Genomic DNA, 21559 nt, shown 5'->3' on the forward strand with positions numbered 1-21559 from the left:
AGAAAAGCAAACACAAGTTTAGCAGTGAAATAAAAACGTCATTAAAATTATCTTCTATTAGGTTGCATACCGACGGTGTAAATTAAACATAAGAACTGAGCATCCAAAACCACTTCAATCTGACTTTGTCGTTCATAAAAGAGTTGCTCTGTTTTTAAGCTGTATTTAGTTTTTGTTGATTGTGGGTTAATATGCACAACGATTTCATTTGACAGATAATTTTCTTAAAAGGTGGATTTTTACATTTGTGTGGCCAAGTCAGGAATATCCCTCCAGGGGTTGCAGCCATGCATACACTGGGCTTACTCAAAGCAAAACGTGTGTAACGTATTTCTGAGCCCCGTGGATGGCCGCGGACACGTTCTCGCTGTAATGCGTTCATCGTGATCTCCTGGCTGGGCCTCCGAAGCAAGCGACACCAACAGTGGCTCCGGGAGCACCTGCTGGGCCAGTTACGTTCAAGGCACAGGGTCAGCAGAGAAGGTAATGGGTGTTTTAGGATTCCAAAGAAGTCGCCTTGTCATGTTTTCTCCAAGGATTCAAGGCAATCACATAAGACTATTATGAAATATTTTAAAGAAAATGGAAAACTGAATCTGTGATAAAACATGTTGGGTAAGTTACGTGGAGAAATGTTTCTCCATCGCAACAAGGCACCTGCTCATTCTTCGAGAGGCACAGGGCAGCACATTAAGAATTTCATCAGGAAACCTGTAATCGGTTCCCTCTTTCCTACCCATTCTCCCTTTACCCTGCCTGTTTTGCCACTCACACCACTGGTCCTATAGGGCTCATCCGTCCTGGATTCCCTGTATTTTCAGTTCCTATCTGTACCAGTGTACCTCCTCTGGTCTAGCCAGTCTTGCAAGATAGAATTCAAGTCATGGTAGTGGGAGCGGGGAGGAAACATTTAGGAACTAGAGGAAGGTTGTATTTCTCATCATTGTTACATCGCACCCTGACTGGCTCATCTCCTCCCCGAGACCCCTCTGCACCTTACTCCATCCACCCTACACGTCCTGATCTTGACCTTTCAGATGTTTTTTTCAGCTTTTAAACCCAAAAGTTACACACACACACAAAAAAACAAATATTTGAAAGGAACATGATTTGAGTCTCTTGACAAACGCTATTTGGCAAGGTGTACACTAAGGGAGAGTATTCCACAGGGAGGGCTAGAGCTATGGAATCGCCACCTTCAGTAGTATGAAATGAAAGCTATGTTAAACACTAAGTTTGCATTTTGATATTTTTGCTCTATAAAGATTCCTATGACTTTGTAGCAATCTATTTTCACTTACCAAAGCATTTTTATTTTTTTCTAATATTCAATATTAAAAAATTGGGAAATGTAGTAAAAATAAGAAAGTTAATTTATTTGTAATCATAGACTTTTAATAATCATGGAGCTTTGCATTTTATCCTATTTCTATAGCTCTTTCTCGCTCCCTATGTCAATGCTCCGAATGATGTTTTAAAAATTAAATGAAAATTCGTAGTTGATTAAAAAAATAATTCCAAGTGTTCTCTGAAGAGCTGTCCCCATACTTCCTGTTGGCATGAGCAGTGAATGCACGTATGTTGTCGCCGTCAGGTGCCGTCACAGTTCTGCCTTGTAGACAGTGTCTGCACAACAGAACGCAGCACTGGCCAGTCCCGTGTCATGTTCACACATGCGGCGATGCTGAGATCCGGGATTGGTAAAAGTATGTCGTTGCTAAAAACAATCTGTGATTTTATATCCCTTATGGCCTGGCCAAGGGATTCCTGAAGGAACCGTGGTTTGCGCATTGAGCTGCTAATCGCAGGGTAGGTAGTTCATACCCACCAGCGTATCTGGAGAAGGAAGAGGAGACTGTGTGCTCTTGTAAAGACTTACAGCCTTGGAAACCCTCAGACACACTTCTAGTCTGTCCTGTGCGGCCCCCTCGAGGCGAAATGGACTTGATGGCATTAGATTGGGTTTGAGTTTCCTTGTGTGACAACTCTATCGCATCATTCGTTATTCATAAGGAAAGAAAAAGATTCGCATATATATGCAAACACAGATTTGTATACATGCACATATGATTTCTGTTTGTTCACACATAGTTACATATTTAATTATATGTATTATTATCGATCATCATCATAAATGTGCTGCATCACTTGAAACCACCAGGTAGTCTCTTACAGATGCAATGACTGGCTTTTGGTACCACATATGGAGAAGACTACTGGGGCCTATGTTAATCTTCTTACTATCGCCATGTGGGAAAACAGACGGAAGCACTACTGTAATTTAGTTCTGTAATACAGATGGAAAGAAGAGAGTCAGCGACATTGCAAGATGAAGAAAATCAGAGAGAGAAAGACAGAAGCTCAAACAGTAAGTAAGAAAAGGTAGCTTGTTCTAAGATACTTGTATTAATTGTATTCCACAAGGATATGAAAAATGATTTTCAAAAAAATATACCAGTGACTGCAGATATGAATAGGTGCACAATTCTTCCAAGCAATTCACTATGAAAGGTTCAAATGTGATTGTTTTCTACTACTTATCATTGGTGTGATTATAGAAACACTGGGGGGATTTCTCATTCATGTTTTCTTCAGTAGCTAAATCATACCATTTTATATTTTGCTTCAAAGAGAACTGACATATAAAAGGTATATTGCATAGTTTTAAATCAGGAAACGTATGTATTCAACCTGCATGCTGAACAACTAAGCTGAGCAGCTGCCATACATAAAGATGACTGAAGCAACAGGATTGGAGGGAGGCTGATTAATACGCAGATGACACAACTCTGTCGAAAGTGAAGAGTACTTGAAGCACTTACTGACAGAGAGCAGTATGAATTATACTTTAACATTTAAAAAAGCTTCTTACAACTGGACCCATAAGCAACACCAGGACACATGGAGAAGAGTGGGAAGGTGTCAAAGATTTGCTTTCACTTGGATCCACAGTCTTTGCTCCTGGAGGCAGCAGTCAAGAAATCTAACCATTGAGTTGATCTACTGCAAATAACCTCTTTTAAGTATTTAAAGAGAAAAGATGTCACCTCAAAACTAACGTGCACCTGACCCAAGCTTTAACATTTTAAATGTTCTTATATGAATGTGAAAGCTGGACAATGAATAAGGGAGACCAAAGATGTCTTTGAATTATGTTGTTGACAAAGAATATTGGAGATCCCACGGACTGCTAGAAGAATGCTCTAACATAACATTGCTCCTTGGTACCTACGATGGAAGGGTTGTTTCCCCTCCTGCATCTTGGGCATGTTAGTAGGAGGGATCACTTTCTAGAGAAGGACATTATATTTGGTAAAGTAGAGGGTCTGCAAAAAAGGAGGAAGATCCTCAGCAAGACGGATTGACAGACTAACTACAACAATGGGCTCAAGTATAGCAACAATTGTGCGGATGGGGCATAACCAGCCTGGGTTTCCTTCTATTATACGCAGGGTTGCTAGGAATTGGAATCCATTCAGTGGCACCTAGCAATAACAAGTATCAGTGATGTGGAAAAATAAAACACTCTGCTGGCTGAGTACATTTTTCAGAAGTAGCTGAATCTATCTGTAGTCGATATTTGTCAATAAAGACAAGAAAGAACAAATATGGCAGAAGAGAGAAAATTTTTAAGTAAGGCAATGACTTTAAGAATGTACAATTCCTGAAGAATCGTCTTAAAAGTATTTGTAGTACTGGCAACAAGATGGAACTAAGTGCACAGCTTCCTAAATGATATCTATGATTGGGGCCAGCTTAAATCTTTTGGAAGGGGTACATATTTATTTTTTTAGTAATACTGACTTACTGGAAAAACACCAAATTCAAAAGTGATTATAATCACATAATCTGTTTCCAACTGCATCATTTGGAGCAGTTTCTCAAAGTTCTTTAACTTAATAAACATTTTTGTTTTTCTTTCCAGGAAGGAAAGCTAACAGCCATGTATCTGACATATAGAGTCTAATAGAGATGTTTACTCTATATATAGGGCATTTTCCAATATTTCCTGCAATATTAAAGAACATTGCTTTAATATTGAACTCATCCTAGGCCTTGCTACCCATAGTATTCTCTAATTCCGCAACTCTGAAATTTGTAGAGCTTGCCTTTCGCATTCAAATGACAAAACCTAAAATAACAGCTTGTCTGTGTAAGATAGGGATAGGAACACTTCCAAGTTCAAAGAACAGTTGCCTAACAAATGGAAACATGCAAGCTCTCAAAGTCAAAAACTTTGACCTTTGGGTTTTTGGGTTTTTTTAGAAAACAAAATTTGTTTAGAAGAAACACACACACACACACACACACACACACACACACACACACACACACACAACCAGGCTAATCAAAAGCACATTTAAGAATTTAATACTAAGCATGCATCTGTTAATAATTAAAGGGGTTCATTTAGGGAAATTATGTGAAGATCAGATAAATTTAGGAAAACATTAGAAAAATGCAAGTTATTTTATCAAAGTATGTATTGGATCATTGTCATTTGAATAGCTTTTCCCTTTGACTTCTGGTTGTATTTGTTCATTGTAGTTGCTTTATATGTTTGTTTGTTAAGAAACATTGATTGTACTGTCTTACTGTTTCATTAAAATAAATTTGCTGGAATTAAATAGAGTTATCATCTCCAGTTCATTCCTAGAAGAGAGTAGTATGCAATGCATTTGACTTGAGAAAAATGCTCAAACACAGAGAAAAAAAAGTTAACATAATAAACTATGCTACTGATATCACACATTCTTCTTAAAGGGCTCTCTTTTACCTCGCATGGACCTGCTGCAATTTTTTCAGCCCCAGCACATATTTCAGACTCGTTCAGAGTCACCTTCCCTCGATGATACTGGCTGCATCTCTCATTCCCCATAATATAGAGATGAGCTACTCTTAACAGACCATCAGAGTTGATCACTAGAATGGATGAAAAAATGCAGTTGATGAGCACAAGGTAACGGTGAAAAATAAAATAAAGAAGCATGACTGGCATTTCTATAAAATAAATATGATATTGCTACATGGCATGATATTTCATTTTTTATGAAACACTTACATCCAGTGTAGCCCCAACCATAAACACTGCAAGTTGTCTTTTCAGGAATGGTGCATCCATAATTAGGTAAATCAATGGTACTAACAAAGTCATCCAAGGCTGCAGGCCTGAAAAGAAAAAAAGATAAATACTCTTGAATGGATTCAATACAAAATATATAAATATTAAAATGTAGTATTGGTGTTTAATATGATGTTTAGAAGGAATAAGCAGTCTTGTCCCCGAAAATTTTTAAAAAGGATATCTACTATATTATAGAGAAATTAGAAGTGGATAACAGAGAGATGAGTTTTTATCTGCTGTTACTTAAAGATAAAAATGATATACAAACAGTATCAGAAGTAATGATTCCCTAAGTGTATGAGAACTGTGTGGGGTGTAGGGAGGGGGGAACTGATAGTAATAATAACGATAACCCCACTCCAGGGGAACTAACAACAGATTTACAGCTGAATGGATACATTGGTTGATGTGAGATAAAGAAAAACAAACAAAAAAATAATAACAATAGTATATAACATAATAATAAGAGTTCCTGGCAGGTAGGGCAGGTGAGGGAGGGGAGGAAGGGGAGCTGATATTAAGGAGTTCAAGAAGAAAGAAAATGTTTTGAAATTAATGGTGGCAGCAATTGTACTATTAAGCTTGATCTAATGTAATTATGAACTGTTACAATATCTGTAAGAGCTGCCAATAAAATGATTTTAAAAACTAACTCAATATATCTATATATATTTATATCTATATAGACATATATACACAGACGCACATCCTTTTTCACATATTAAAGTTTACCAAGTAACAGCTCATTCAGCTTTCAGCTTTATAGCAGGAAAATTAGATTGTTGGCTAACAACATTGAACAATGCCTCCCTCTTGTTCTGTCCTTCCCTATATGACAGATGATCTTTATAATAAAACAGAATGAAAGAGAAAGGATGACCATGCAGCTGAAGAAAATGCTTCAATAGCTCTTGCCTACATTGTATCTACAAAGCAAAGGCACGCACCTAGCAAGCTTCAGTAGGACCAGGTCTGAGCCTTCGGGCCCGTAGACCAGTTGGGACACGTTGCGGACCTGCTTGCGTTTCTCATCCCCCCGGCCATGGACGTCGTGGATCCCAAGCCAAGCTTCATAGTCTTTTAAGTCCCTGTTTCTAATTGGGGAAAAAAAGGGTAATACATCGTTTTAAATTGTGTAACATAAATCATATATGAATGTTCTAGCTTATAAGCCCTGCAAAATAAGCTAAATTTAAAATGTATCCAAAGTACAATAAACAGCAACATATTCATTAAAGAGATTCTGAATGCTACAAACATATATAAGTAGAAAGAGCTTTCCAGTTTTTTTAAATTCTTCAAGTCTATTTATAATATTTATGAATATATTTTTATATAGTTAGTCCCTTGAGAAATGTTTTTGAATAAGCACATTTACATGAATTACAATATACTACAAATGCTACTTTACTTCTCTTGGGTTTTTTTCATGGATGATGAAGGTTTATGGGTCAAAGGACCTGGATGAGAACCAAGGCAATGGGCTGACAAACGCTGCCTCTTCTTCCTTTCTGTAGACAAATTTTCATGAACTGTATCCTCAGCATGGCCTCCCATTTTTAAAAGATGAGTGAAGATTGTGAAAATTTAACTGATTGTTCAGCCAAAAGGAAGACACATACAGTGAAAAAAGGAGGGTTAAGTTCTTGTTTTTCTTTCTTGTGTGCTTTTATAAACATTGTCCTCCCCATTAGAGTCAGCCACGGCACGTGATGCTAATGGTGCAAAGACGTGAATGGGAGTATTATTTTAAGTAGGTTGGAAGTGATACTTAAAAGTAGGTATCAAAGAAGTCAATGGGTTTGCAAGGTAAGTCTGGAAAATAAATCAGTGTGTTTACTTGCTCTGTGCTGGCAACTCTCCATAGAACGAATACACACTTTTAGGCTTAAAGAAAGTGGAGCACATACATATTTTTAAAAGCTCAAAACAAATATTAGTTTCAAAATCACTTTACCGAGAAGGGAAGCATTGTCTTGCAGTCAGAACCCAACTCTCCTTTATCAATGATCCTCCACAGACATGTTTATTTCTAGGAGAAAGAGAAATGAGTAACATCTGTGCAGAAATCGAGTCTGCCAATTAACGTAAACCCAACGACTCTGTGTTAAGACATACACCTGCCAGAGGGCCCCCCCCCCTCCCGCGGTGACAGACCCAGCCAGAGAAACGAGTAGCCTTTTTATCGGAAGGGAGATATTTGTTATTAGTAGTTTTAGAACTTTTTCTATACTGTTTTCCCATTTTGATGAAATCTATTTTTGTTTTTGAATAGCTTTAAGAGCTCAGTCACTACTTCAATGCCCTACACACACACATATCCCCCTGTGCACATGGACCTCTGCCACTGTGAGCGCATAGGTGCTACAAATACAAGAGACTTTGGATTCCAAAACAGAAAGAAAGGGGAAAAAATCAATTTTGTCCTATTTTCAATGGAGAAATTATAGAAAAAGTCAACACGCATTGTAATTTTAACTCTGAAAGTCATCTGAGGATAGCAACCTAGATTTGCATGCTATTTTTGCTATCATTATTTCAGTATCATATATGTTAACTTAGATATAACTGAATTTGAATGAATTTGCTCACTTTAAGACTGACTATACAATATTTCACTTATAAAATTAAAACAGATTCATACAACAAATCATCAAGTGAGTTACAAAGCACTGTAGAGAATAATAAATGTGAGTACATGTCTTCACTAATATCCAAATTCTATAAACCCATTACTTTTTTGGCAGAGCCATGAAGAAAAAGTGCAACTTTTCACAATTTACATTTCCAGAGAGCACAGATGTTCGGTGCTCAGAGAGTAAAACAAGATGCTTCGCAGGCTGAGACCACAGTTATTTTTGGTCTTAACCACACAGGAGGATCAGAGTGTAACATCAACTTTTAATGTCTGTCCCTCTCAGTGTGTGTTTTAGAATAACTGGACAGCTGTTTTCCCAAAGAATTTGGATTAAAAAGAATAAAACATATTTTATAGAGAGCATATAGTCCTCTAATCTGATGAAAAAGGATTTCACCTGCTTCTTGAATTTTAAAAGAGAGTAACAGAGCAGCATCCTTATACTTTCTCCAATTGGTAAAAATACCTAAGAAATATCTGGGACCCCACCCCAAACCCCCATTATGAGATGACAAAAGAATCATTCATCATTTTAAATATCTGAATTCTTTGAGCCTTTTCAGCAATTTTATTAATTAAATACTCCAAGCCTTCACAGTTTTTAGTAATTCTTCAGACTGTACTATTGGGCTTAATATTCTGGCTTGGGTCACAATTCGATTTCAGTACTGCCCACCTAGGACAGCTATGCCACAAGATTTATCTGGCAGAAATATTTATGAGGCTTGACAAATTACTCCTTATGACAGGCATACCATAAAGGGAGCCGTACATCCATCTCTGCACTGTGATGGAAGCTCATATTTAGGGATGGACATGTACATGATGTATATCAAGTGGTGAAAACTCCATTCTTACCATGAAACAGCTGATTAATAATTAATTGCAGTTTCAAGTTGTCTCTATCTTACTTTAACATCACTGTGTAAGATATTTTGTCCCGTTAGTATTGGAGGCTCCAGGTAAAAGGACAAGGGAAGTTTCCACAAGGATTCAAGTTAGGATCTGAAGACTAAAAGTGAATTTGCAAACATTATGTATGGAGTAAAGAAGCCACATAAAGCATGGGAAAAAAGTGTAAATATGTGTTGTGTGTGGGAAGGGTGGCCACGGTGTATAAAGAAAAGAAGAGGAAATGTGTCAAATATAAATACATTTTTATGGTGTGGTACATGCTCAGTTTTTATAGACATATAGACAGGTATTTTAATGTAATAAAGATAATATTGCATAATATATATGAGATATGGAAAATTATAAAATAAAATTTTATGTTCTACCTATTATAATATATAATTTATACCACATAATTATTAACCTAAGTACAATTTTCACAGTGCTTTTATATAAAGCATTCCATTGATTCTTTAGCACAGTGAGAAATAGACATGTCAAGAAAATTTTAATACACTATAATAAAAAGAATAATACTATTATTACTATAAATTATAGGAAAAGAAGAGTACTATAATAAAAAGAATATTCAACTATCAATATAAATTGCTAATCCTTTCTCAATAACAAAAAAGACTCAAGAATTTAGAATTATTGCTTTTTTCATTAAAATTACTAGAGACAAAAGTAAAAATTTAAACCCAAATCTGAAATTTCTGTTATTCAACAGCATGTTGAAAAATAAAGTTATGTTATCCTAATTATTAACATATTTAATAACTACTATGGTAGTCTTGGCTGGAATCAGAAAGATGTTTACTTGTGTTTATTAACTATACAAAGGTATTCAACTCCTTATCCTATAACACATTATGGATAGCCTTGAGAAAAAGAGAATTCCAGAATACTTCATTGTGTTCTTGTAGAATCTGTTCATGTATCAAGAGAGAGTTGTGCAAACAGAACAAGGGAATGCTGCTTGGTTTAAAATCAGGAAAGGTATGGGACACGGTTGAATCCTCTCACCATACTTAATCAATCTGTACATTTAACAAATCATCAGAGAAGCTGGATTGTATGAAGAAGGAGGCGGCTTCAGGATTAGAAGAAGGCTTATTCACAAGCTTGCTTGCTGAAAGTGAGAAGGACTTGAATCACTTGCTGATGAGGATCAAGGAGTGCAGCCTTCAGTATGGATGACAACTCAACATGAAGAAAAACACAATGCTCATAACTAGACCAACCGATAGCATCATGATAAACAGAGAGTAGATTGAAGTTGTCAAGGATTTCTTCTTGCTTATATTCACAATCAACTCTCGTGGAAGCAGCAGTTAAGAGATCAAAGAACTCATTGCATTGGGTAAATCTGTGGCACAAGAACCCTTGAAAATGTTAAAAAGCAAGGATGTTACTTTGAAGACCAAGGTGTTCCTGACCCAAGCCTTGGTATTTTCAATAGCCTCATATGCTTGTGAAAGTTAGACATTGAGTAAGGAAGACCAAAGAAGTATTGATCCATTTGGATCCTAGTGCTGGTGAAGAATATTGAAAGTACTATGGACTGCCAAATGTGCCAACAAACGTCTTGCCAGAATGCTCCTTAGAAGGAAGGATGGCGAAACTGTTTTCTGTACTCTGAACATGTCATCGGAGAGCCTCATGCCTTGGAAAGAGCATCATGCTGGTGAAGGAGCAGGGCCCTTGGTAAAGAGGAAGGCCCTGACATGATGGTTGAACAGTGACTGCAACAATGGCTCAAACATAAGAAGAAACCAGGTGGTGTTTCCTTCTGTTTTACATAAGGCCACTATGAGTCAAATTCACTCGATGGCACCTAATAACAACAACTATGGTGATATTAATAGAGAGCATAAGAGCGTCGCTTTCCTAATCTGAGTTAAAGCGTCAATTGGAATTAAACACAAGGCACAATCTGTGGAAGAATGAATTGCCAAACTCACAAACTGTCAAGTAGAACGTGATCAGTTCACTCCTGTACCCATCATCATATGTGGCCATACTGTTTGGAATATAATATTTGCAATCCGTCTGGGTATGTATGATCTGTACCAATTAATGATTACCTGTATTTCAAACTAACCATCCATCCTACATTTGTTTGCGTTGGAATCCCATTGACAACTCTCAGTTGCTTTGTTTTGGCACATGATATTACAGGATCTGAAAACAGAACCAAACATAGCATTTAAAAAAATTAGTGCTTCATGGATTTCTTAAGTGGAATGACAATCAGATGACTATAGCTATTGTATTTGTGTCAGAGATCGTTTGAAGAAAGAGTAAATATAGTGATCAGAGTGTCAAATCAGGCCCAAATCCCTTGTGCTTCTATCTAGGGAGTTGAGTGACATATATAACTATTTAACTCAATATCGACAAAATTGCTACTTGTGACAGTGAGTTCTACTTGTATTTCCCTCACTGAATTAAACAAAATTAAATAAAATATTTTTTTATTTATAGTGACTAGTTCTAAATGTGTCTGAAAATCAGTAGCCTGAGAGCAGGCTGTTGGGGGGTGGGGGTTATTTCTAATTATTCCTTTTGAATTTTTACAATAAGAACATTAAGCCATTTAAAACAGGTTGGAGTTTCTAACAACAATGCTATTATGTCCAAGTCATTATGCTCAGATGACATCATACAGAATTCTTTGGAGTAAACTTTGCCCTGACCTTCCTCTGTGTCCTTAGCCTTATCCTTTTACTCTTATGCATGGTCTAGAACAGATTTCCATTTGTTTCCTCAGCCTGGGGCACAACAGGTGGTTTCTAAGATAAAAACACTTGATTAACTTCCTTCAGCCACAAAAATATGTGAAAATAAAAAACAAGCAGCCCCTAACAGATCTTCTTAAACTGAAGATTAACTGAACCTCTCGGATTGTGTCATCTTGTTCTGGGGTGACTTCAGGCCATACATAGAACTTTGAAGACTGGACAGTAGGAGCAAGACATTGCATAACTTTTCAACCTTTCCCATTTTATTTGCTATGGCTCAAGAATCATTGCGAAGGTCCCATGATCTATATTGTGCCCATATATAAAGGCAAAGATAAATACTCTTTCAAAGTCAAATAGAATATCTAGTAGAGTTTTTGAGAATTGAATCTTGGTGCAGTTAGTTGCCTTTGAGCTTCCTGTGCCCATGGAATAAACATAATAAGAAACAAAGATTCTAGGTTAATTTGATGCTAAAACTAATATTGTGAATTTCTATTAATAAAATAATATCATTTTTATATAGAAAGACTCAGAAACACTTTATTTGGAAAATTTACTTACGGTCCAAGTTGACTATTGTGGGTGTTGTATCACCTTCACCTGAAAAACAAATATATACATTCATAAATTAAAGGCAGTCCCTGGGTTCTGAAAGAGATAAATTCCATAATTAAGTCTTTAAAATGCGTAGCTTATTCAGAAAAGGTGCATATGGCTCTTAGCCAAATTTGGAAATAGAAAATTTTCAAAATCCTTTCAATGGTTTAAAAATTGTACATGCACCAAGTGAGAGTGGTTGTGGTGAAGAATGTGTTGTGTGTAAGGATTCAATCATATCCTCAATTAAATCAACACTTTGAAACAATTGTGTGTAAAATGTGGGTGACAGAAGTGATTCAATACAATAATGAAATAAGAAGTTACAGTGTGGCAATCTGCTCATTGAACTGCGGCTGTCCATTTCCACAGCTCATTGCTGTCCAAGAGATGATGAACCATGTGCTCCACTTTCTCATGGGTCTGAGTACGGGAGACCTTGTTTATAGAACAGTCCACCTTCCGAGCGGTCCATCCACCAGAGTTCTTTTTACAGTGCTTTCCTTCCCAGCCCACACCTGGGGCTGGAAAACACAGTGCTGTCAAGTTGCACAGTCTTGAGTGTTGCTGCCATCCATTGTAGCTTCTTCAAACTTTTGCCCAGGTGACGAGAACACTGGGTTCTTTCCCATGTGCTCTCAGTTTTTCAGAGGGAGAACTTTGCTATCAGTAGAGATGTGCCTCAGCCATTGTTCATATTTTCACAGAGCCTTCATGTATGCATCAGTGTTTGCTGCTGAATGGCGCCATGGTGCATGCAGACGAGAGGTACGTTCTGCAAGGACAGGAAAGTGTGGCCGAGACTGGGCATTTTCACAAGGGCAGAAACCTCATCTTTCTCCAGTGTACCCGCTGGTGGGCTTGGCAACTCATCTTAGGGTTAACAGCTCATCGCTTAAGCCAGAGCGTCACTGGGCTCTATCCACCCCTAACTAACTTGCTTCAAATCAAAGAATGAGAACAGTGTTTTTCAAAACAAATTCAAGACGACATAACCCTAAATTGCTTCGACAAACCCCAAGTCAAAATTGTTGCTGCCGAGTGAATTCTGATTCATGGAGACCAGACAAGACAGAGTGGAACTACCCCTTAGGCTGTCTGAGAGTGCAAATCACCTTGAAGTGACTTGTGTGTCCAAAGCTGACTTTGAGGCTAACACTGCAGCACATACTCTTCCACGTCACAAAGCTCCTGAATCTTTTCACAATCAGGGAAAGTTTACCTAAACGTGAAATCAACTTTGAGGCAAAAGGGGGTTGCTGTACTCAAAGGCGGTGGTATCCCACTGAAAGATGACAGCGGCCACGCTGCGTCTCAATTACCCAATCTCATGCACCAGCCCCGTGAAAGGGCTCACTTAATCTCCCATGCATCTCTCTTTCTAGGACTTCTACCTGTAATCTTATTCATTCTAAGTTACTCTGAAGAATCATCCAAATTGTAAAAGTTCATCTTGTTCTGGTTCCACTTCATAGGCCAGCACAAAACTGGTTCAAACCGGTTCAATGTTTTGCTTGAAAGCAAGTAGCAGTTGCCCATAAATCTGATGTTCATTACCAAGGGACTCCCTGCATTCATAAATATTTTATACTTTGTCAAACCAAAGCTATTTAGATATAGCCAAACATCCAAGCATTGAATAATTTATTATATATATATACATAGATGTAAATTGTCATAGATGTAAATGTGATTGTTACTTATTGAGGCATCACAAGAGACCCAATATACTTCTGCTAAGGGATTTTGCTTGATGTACATTTTTCATGTTTTATGTATTTTAAATGAGTTAGTTTATTCTGATGCACAATCTGCGTAAAAGTGGATTTAGGTCAGTGTTGAGTATAAATTCGTACTGATGCAGGCTATTGTAATTACAACATCCAGACTAGGGTATTTTCACTGATATCAATTACTTGGCAAAAAAATAAATAAATAACAATATGATTTCTGATCTTGTTTTGATAAGAAAGACTAGAGTGTTGTATTTATCCACGTGTGGATATGAAGTCTTTTATTTATCACCACCAGAGTAATAAGTAAGCACATGATTTAGTTCATTATTGTTACTGTCGGTAATAAGTAGTTGGGGCTGGTTCTAACCAGCAGTGATCCCATATTCAACAGCATGAAACACTGACACTGCAGCCTGGGTTCCTCGTCCTCTGTGAGCCCAGCTTGAAGGCTTGGCAGGTCCCTGTAGATGTACCACTGCGACTGGTTTGCTTGATCTTCAACAAAACTTTACTTCATCTGATATGACTTATAGTTTTTGCTAATTTTCACATTCATTTTGAATCCCTTTGTGGGGAGGACAGGCATAGAGATATCTTACTGGTGATGGTCAGATAGCAATCTGGATATATGACACAAATTGTCTTATTTGTTCATTCAACTTAAATTTGAAGAAGGAAAACAATAAAAGTTTTACTGATGGAAGAGTATTTCAGCAAATATGGGCTTTTGCTGAAAATGTAAAGATCTCTCTTTTTTAAACCATAGTCTTTAAGTTTCAGACATAAAACTTTATAAGCATAACATTTCCACAGTAGACATTTTCATTCTATATTTTATGTGTTAGTTGTATTTTTAAATCATTATGCTGTTTTGAAGTTATTTACATAAATATCTCCCATCTGTACTGTACACTATTTAAGGGTAAAAAGTATTATAGTCATCGTTTGGCCACTAGCCCTTCTTAAGGGATTTACCCACAAAAGCAGTTTAATAAAAATTATGTATGAATGAGTGCATTAAAAGATGAGATAGAAGTTTTTGAGGGCTTGCTATCCAATAGTTCCTATTTACAGGATCACTACTACAGTAGGCTATTGTTACTGTATGATGTTTCATATGTAGAAAATGAATTTTAGGCAAGTTAAGCAATCTTCCCACGGCACGTATAGGAGAGGAATGTCCTAGGCCATCTGAGTTCAAGCCCTTAACCATTAGCTTCTCAGGAGTTAACGGTTTTCCAGCAGGTCCTAAGTGTGTGTGTGTATAAATGCAGGGATCTCTGTGTGTTGTTGTTGTTGTTAGGGGCCATCGATTTGGCTCCGATCCAGTGCACATCAGGACAAAACACTGCATGGTTCTGCACCATTCTCACAATTGTTCCTACGCCTGCGCTCACTGAGGCAGCCAGAGTGTCAAGCATGGATTCAGTCATTGTGTCATGTGATATATTTTTGTTGTTGCAGTTTTAATTAGCTTGAAAGATATGTCAAATGTTATTTCATGTGCATTTTAGAAGAAAAGACTACAAACCTGAATATAGTACTTAATATAGATGTACAGTGTGGAAATGATTTATACAGTCCCTGCAGTTAAACACATAAGAACTCAAATCTTCTAAGCATAAATTTTATTAGCCTTTCACCAGGGGAGGAAATAAATAAATCCTGGTTATAAATACTAGGAAAATGACAGTCGAAAAATATTTATTGAAATTCATGTTTGGGGTGACGAGAAATAAAAATGAATTATCTGTAATAGCATTTAACAAAATATTAACAATACCCTGAAGCCTTTCGACAATATATTACTTTTACTTTAAAAACATACTTGAAAGTATATTTTTAGAATATTTTTAAATTATTAGAGTTCTGCCTCCATTAGTTAGGTTTAAATCACAATGTTCTGAGATTCCAACAGAGCAGTCTATCCTTTGGAGATTGCCGGTATGCTAACAGTCCTGGGAATTTTGATATCTAGAAATGTGTACAATAAGAAATCCATTTCAGAAGGCATATAACTTTCTTTCCTCATTTCCTAGCTCCTTAGCCATTCTTTCAGCTTTTACTCATAGAGATTTTATACGAAGGTATATTGGGTAAAACTATTAATTAGCAAAAACAATCCTTTAATCTCTTTTCGACTGTCATTTAATCTCTATAAAATGGATTTTTCTTTCTATGACATGCTCTGAAGAATGAGTTTCTTTGTTTGTTTTATTGTTTTAGTATTAAAACCTGAAATAAAAATTCCTAGAGGAACACTTGAAGGATCCACAAATAGCCTAATATGGGAAAAATGGCAGAACATTTGGAAAACACAATGAATTTTAAAAGTTATGATCACAGCAAAGGAACTAAAAACATAATAACACACATGGTGTTTCTTATCAATTCAATGAGACATCTCATTATTAATTTTATAAATAATTTTCCTAATAGTTTCACCTTAAGGTGAATCAGTCTAAAGTTTAATCATACATCATACTTGCATTATATTGCCACCATATTTTAAAAGCTTTCTATGCTAAAATTTCAGGGATCTATGATAATTATTTTCACTAACTGTAAGAAATCACCTTTTCAATGTGAACCATGGAAAGTGTGGACTTGTACTTACATTTCATGTTTAAAGCAAACTTTATTTCTTCAGTCTCATCCTGGAGACATAGTGGTCGGGCTGCTAACCACACAGTCAGCTGTTCACAACCACTAGCTGGTCCGTGGGAGAAAGGCAGAGCTGTCTATGTCCAGACAGGGTTACAGTCTCTGAGACCCACACGGGCACTCCAGCCTATCCTGGAGATGCGATTCAAGCTGGATTGGACCCGAGGACGGTGAGATGAGAACCCTTCTTCTTAAAGTGGGCATGGATGCTACTGTGTTTCAGATACTTGTTATTGGCTTGTCTCTCAAGAAAGCATTCTTTAAACAGGGTTCTTATTAATGTTTCAAACTATGTCCTTTAAAGAGGAAGGTAGTAATGAACTTAGTAAGGAAGAACAAGCTGTGGATATGTGGTGTAATACAATGGTCTCTTACTCCCAACACAGTTTTATTACGTTTTTTTGTTTGATTATTTACTTAAAATGATGTGGAGGATACATTTCCATCCCATTAAATATTTATCTGTCTTAATGGTTGCCAAAGGGAATTTCGCTCTCTGAGTGATATAGGATAATGTCTGAATACATGGTATGTGCTTGTGCATGGGTGTGTGTAGGTGGCTCTGCTTGAGGCAGCCAGTAGGTGTGTTGCTGACAGCTAGTGAGTAGAGACCACAGATGTGGTGAAACATGGTACAACACACAGGACCGTTCCCTACCCCCATAACTATATAAACACTTAATCGTTCAATGAATTTTCCCAAAGTCATCTTTAGACAGGCTTTTTCACGTTATACTCAAAGGATCACAGTCTTAGGAAATCTGACTACCCAAGTCTTCACTAATCTTAGATAGGAGCAATCACATTATTACTTGTCATCTGGATCTATGGAACATTTTGGCTGTTCTTTACTAAGAAATATTACTATCGCTGATAGGTTTTTTGGTGCCAACTAGGCTTTTGTAGGAATATGTGGGCAGAGTTTAATCAGATCACAGCTTGATTGGAGGGTGACCTAGAGAAAGGCTTTCTGAAGCCAGTCCCTGTCTTTCTCCCTGGTGATCAGACCAGTGTGCTGCTGCTTGAGCTAGTCCTTTGCCACAACCATGTGTTGCACGACCTGTGGGCTGCTTGCCCACTGGTGGATCTTGTCACCTTGTAGTGCATTGCTAGAGCTTGAGGCCCCATCAGGACCTGCTTCTCCAAGTTGCTAGTGGATCTTGCCACTCCAGCACTACCGTCTGTTGCTGTCCCACCTTGCCATCTGCTGCCTTTCGGGCCGCCTCTGCTTGTCTTGCCTGAGGGCAGATTCTGCTGTTTGCTTCCTTGACCTTGGACCAACAGCTGATGTGAGTTGAAGGACATTAAGTACAGTAACTGTTCCATGAAAGTGAGCTAAACTGAGCCGTCTGTACTGCTATGTGGACCGACTAGCTTTTGTATTATTCCTCACTATATAAGCATATATATACACACATAAATGTGCTGGTTTTGTTTCTCTAGAGAACCCTACCTAACACACTGTCTTCTTATTTTTTGGCTATATTTATTCTTAATGATACATTGTCTTTTTTTCTCCTGAGTTCTAAAATCCATTCCCGACTGATATATGAGCTCTTTTACTTGAAGCCTATCGCTGTTATCTGCCATGGAGTCAGCCCCTCACTCATGGCAACCTCGTGTACAGGGATCTAAATGCTGCCTGTCCTCCATCATATACAACATAGACTGTGGATCTGTCCACTGTGATCCACAGCACTTTCTTTGGTGGCTTTTGAGAAGTGGGCCCTCTTACTAGGTGTACTACTACCATTCTATCAGAATTACCTTGGGCTCAGAGCAGTGAGTAAAAAACTTCAATCTTCTTAGATATGGGATAAAAATTGGGGAATAATATAGGAGCACTACAATCTCAGGTCAGCTCACTCTTCTGTTTGTGGGGCTTGGAACTTTGCTGAGAACTCTTACATTTGGAAGTTTAACCATATAGATGAGAGGGTAGGGATGGGTGGATGGTTTTCTTGTCTAGTCATACGAAGGCCGTGGCAATTTATTAGTTCTGAACCCAAAATGAGAATTTCAGAGTGGAAAATCCTTTCTTATCTAGAGAAGAATTGAAGGTACACATTTTCATACCTTTTAGAGCATTTTCATTTTGGAAAACAGCTCCAAAGCTTCAATGTTGCTTCCATGTCTTACAAAAGTATCATTTCAGGGGACAAATAGTAAACTTAAAATATGTTACTTATAAAAGATGGATAAAGATACTTACACCGAGAAATAGGGCAATAATCCCAAGGAGTTAGAGGGTTCCCAGTGTAACACCAGGGGCCGTGGGCATCCTCATCAGGGTTCCGGCAGTAGTTCTTAGTCAGCTTACTAGCATCTGGTTCCCAGAAAATATGCCTGCACACACAACAAGCTTCAAACATCACAGGATACTTATTTCATCCAAAAGAAACAAAATAGTATGAGGAAGATAAGCTTCTACTTAATGTGCATTTTAGTTATTAATGTGAATTTTAGGTATTTCATTTGTCTCCATTACAATTTGAAAGCTAGTTTTTGAAGTCAGGAATACAAACTGTATGCATTCAATGACATTATATTCATCATGTCTCAAATGAAGATGGGGATCTTTTGTTTTATAAACAAATATAACAATTTTCAAACAGAGAGAAAGTGTATGTATAGGTATTAGTTTCTCTCTCTCTCTCTCTCTCTCTCTCTCTCTCCCCCTATATATATGCCCCCCCCCCCCCCCCACTCTTTTCATCTCTTATTAATTTCCTCTCTCAATGTTTGGAGATAATGGGAAGTGAAATACAATGGATCTATCCAAATCAGAGTCTCACAAGCAAAACTATAAGTACAGATACTTAAGACTTCCCTTCATTCATGCACAGCGATCTACAGGACAGAGGACCGTCCCTGTGGGTTGCCAAGCCTGTAAAGCTTGTCAGGATCAAAAAGCCTCATCTTTCTCCCGCAGAGCAGCTCTCAGCTCCTCCTGCTGACCTTGTTAGCAGCCCAAGCATCGCCCGCTCCACCCCCTGGATCCGATGGATACTGATGGAAACAGAACGAAACAAAACTCATTCCAACAGGACAGGGTCGAGCTGCCCCTGTGGGTTTGCTAGACGGTAAGGATTTCTGTGCAAGGAAAGCCACACCTTCTTGCAGCTTGATTCCAACAAGTGACATTGTGGCTACCAGTCCAGCCCTTCTCTCCCAGGACTCCGGACATAGAGGATCTATATGATCATGACTAATATGATATTAATCACACAGGGAAGCGATAAAGGGGGGGTCAGTAAAATCTATTATTAATTTTGTCTGGTTTTAAACGACTCCTAATTTGGCTACCACTGTTGCTGTTAGGGGTCATCAAAATCAGTTCCAACTCACAGCAACCTGGTGTTCGACATAATGAAACACTGTCAGACCAGCACCCGCCCCACAACGTCAGTATCTTAGAGCCCACGGGGGCGGCCGCTTGATCTGCTAAATTACACGTGACTCTCACTTATGAGTCACCAATATTTCTATTATATAGCACTGAATTTATTGATTTACAGGAAGAGACTTCAAAAAGTTCAAGGAAAATGGGATTAAAAGATAATGAACTTTTTGTGTGGTTATCACTGTGTATTACATATTGAAAATTAAAAAAAAAAATTTACACACCTGTGTAAATCTTCCATGTTCTTGTCCCACATGGAACACGTTAGTCCAGATCTTGTCTTGGATAAATTTCCCATATAATTCTTGCCATTCCCACGATAACAGTCTAAACGTAAATTATATGAAAAGAAGACTAATGATTAGTAGGGAGATTAGGGCAAAAAATTGTTTTTACAGCCATATACATTCATGAACATCAACAGAATAGAAAATACTATAAAACCTGTCCAAGTAAAAAAGGTTAAATATATCAGATTACAATTACTCAATTTTCAGTTAAATTTCTTCTTCATTAAGAATATTGTTTATGTAAATTCAAATAATACATAAAATTAAAAAGCCAAAGAAAAACTAGGTGCATGGTCCTTTAAGATGCTAAAGAATTAAGAATGTTTAAAATGATATGCATAATATACATCTTTTTCTTCTAAAAAATTTGACACATAAAGAAAACTCATAATAATAATATAAGGAAAACTCGGATAACTTTCATATTCCTTGAGTTTTCATTCTTGATTGTCATGGCATTAGCATTTTGAGTCCTGGAGACCAACTGTTTTACAAATGCTCTTTAATTTGGATTTTTCTGATGAAAATAAAATTTGTCACGAATCAAATCAATGTGAAGATATTTGGCAGAGATCTGACTTAAGTGATCTTTTCTCCTTTTTTCATTTGCAGAACATTACAGCATATGACATATGATCTCACTTTGTCCCATAATTACTGATAAGTTTGATAATTTGATTAAGTCATGTAAAAAGAAACGTTTGCTTTCTATTTAACATGAACAATAAGAACTTAGTTGGAAACTTTGAGACTGAGTAAATGCATTCTTCCTCAATAAACTTTCACAACATTTCTATTTAAGTACACTCTGAGGAATTTTGCGTGAACATTTTTATTTGCTGGCTAAATGCTCATTTTTTTACTTCTAAGGTATAGCTCTGCTTCTTAATTGGTATTCTTCTTTAATACGAGTTTTTCCTTCACCTCTACTTCTTTCTATTTAGTTATTACAAGTAGGAACCCTGGTGGCACAATGGTTAAGCACATGTCTACTAACCAAAAGGTTAGAAGTTCAAACCTATCAGCTGCTTCAAGTGAGAAAAGACAAGGTGATCCCCTCTGGGTTACAGCCTCAGAACTCTATGGGTCAGTTCTACTGAGGCATGCAGCATCAACCCGATGGTCCAAAACAACAACTCCTAGCAGTAGGATCTAGCACAAACAAGAGAAAGAGTAATACAACTATTGACTCATGTAATGCCTTCTTTTTCAATGTGATAGATAATTTTTTTCTGCCATTGTTCCTTTTGATGCCCAAACTTTTTCAAAACTGGCCCAGTGTGAACCACTTCCAGCTGGCACGTATGCCTTTCACTATGTTTCCTGAGATTTATTTTTCACTTTTTAAAATATGGAGCAATTCATAATCTATTAGATATTGATAGAAATTCCTGTTTTTAATCAAAAAGAAATATCAAAAGACATTAAGGTGGGTTTTTTTTAATGTAAGAGCTCTATATTAAAA

At 37.2% G+C, this 21559-nt stretch overlaps 1 protein-coding gene across 2 annotated transcripts in view; it reads right to left on the minus strand.

The window, feature by feature from the left end:
• The window catches only part of HGF (hepatocyte growth factor), a 71341-nt gene that overhangs the window by 291 nt on the left and 49491 nt on the right, over nucleotides 1–21559 (minus strand). For both annotated transcript variants that reach the window (XM_045288777.1, XM_004702627.2), the window contains exons 10-17: nucleotides 20029–20131; nucleotides 18614–18747; nucleotides 11966–12004; nucleotides 10745–10841; nucleotides 7083–7157; nucleotides 6073–6219; nucleotides 5063–5169; nucleotides 4778–4923 (exon numbers count right to left, since the gene is read on the minus strand). In XM_045288777.1, the coding sequence (XP_045144712.1) occupies nucleotides 4778–4923; nucleotides 5063–5169; nucleotides 6073–6219; nucleotides 7083–7157; nucleotides 10745–10841; nucleotides 11966–12004; nucleotides 18614–18747; nucleotides 20029–20131 (848 nt within the window). The remainder of the gene's footprint in view (nucleotides 1–4777; nucleotides 4924–5062; nucleotides 5170–6072; nucleotides 6220–7082; nucleotides 7158–10744; nucleotides 10842–11965; nucleotides 12005–18613; nucleotides 18748–20028; nucleotides 20132–21559) is intronic.

Source organism: Echinops telfairi, unplaced genomic scaffold (genome assembly GCF_000313985.2).
Source record: "Echinops telfairi isolate 266 unplaced genomic scaffold, ASM31398v2 ScPeMD7_23;HRSCAF=83, whole genome shotgun sequence".
Taxonomy (NCBI): Eukaryota; Metazoa; Chordata; class Mammalia; order Afrosoricida; family Tenrecidae; genus Echinops; species Echinops telfairi.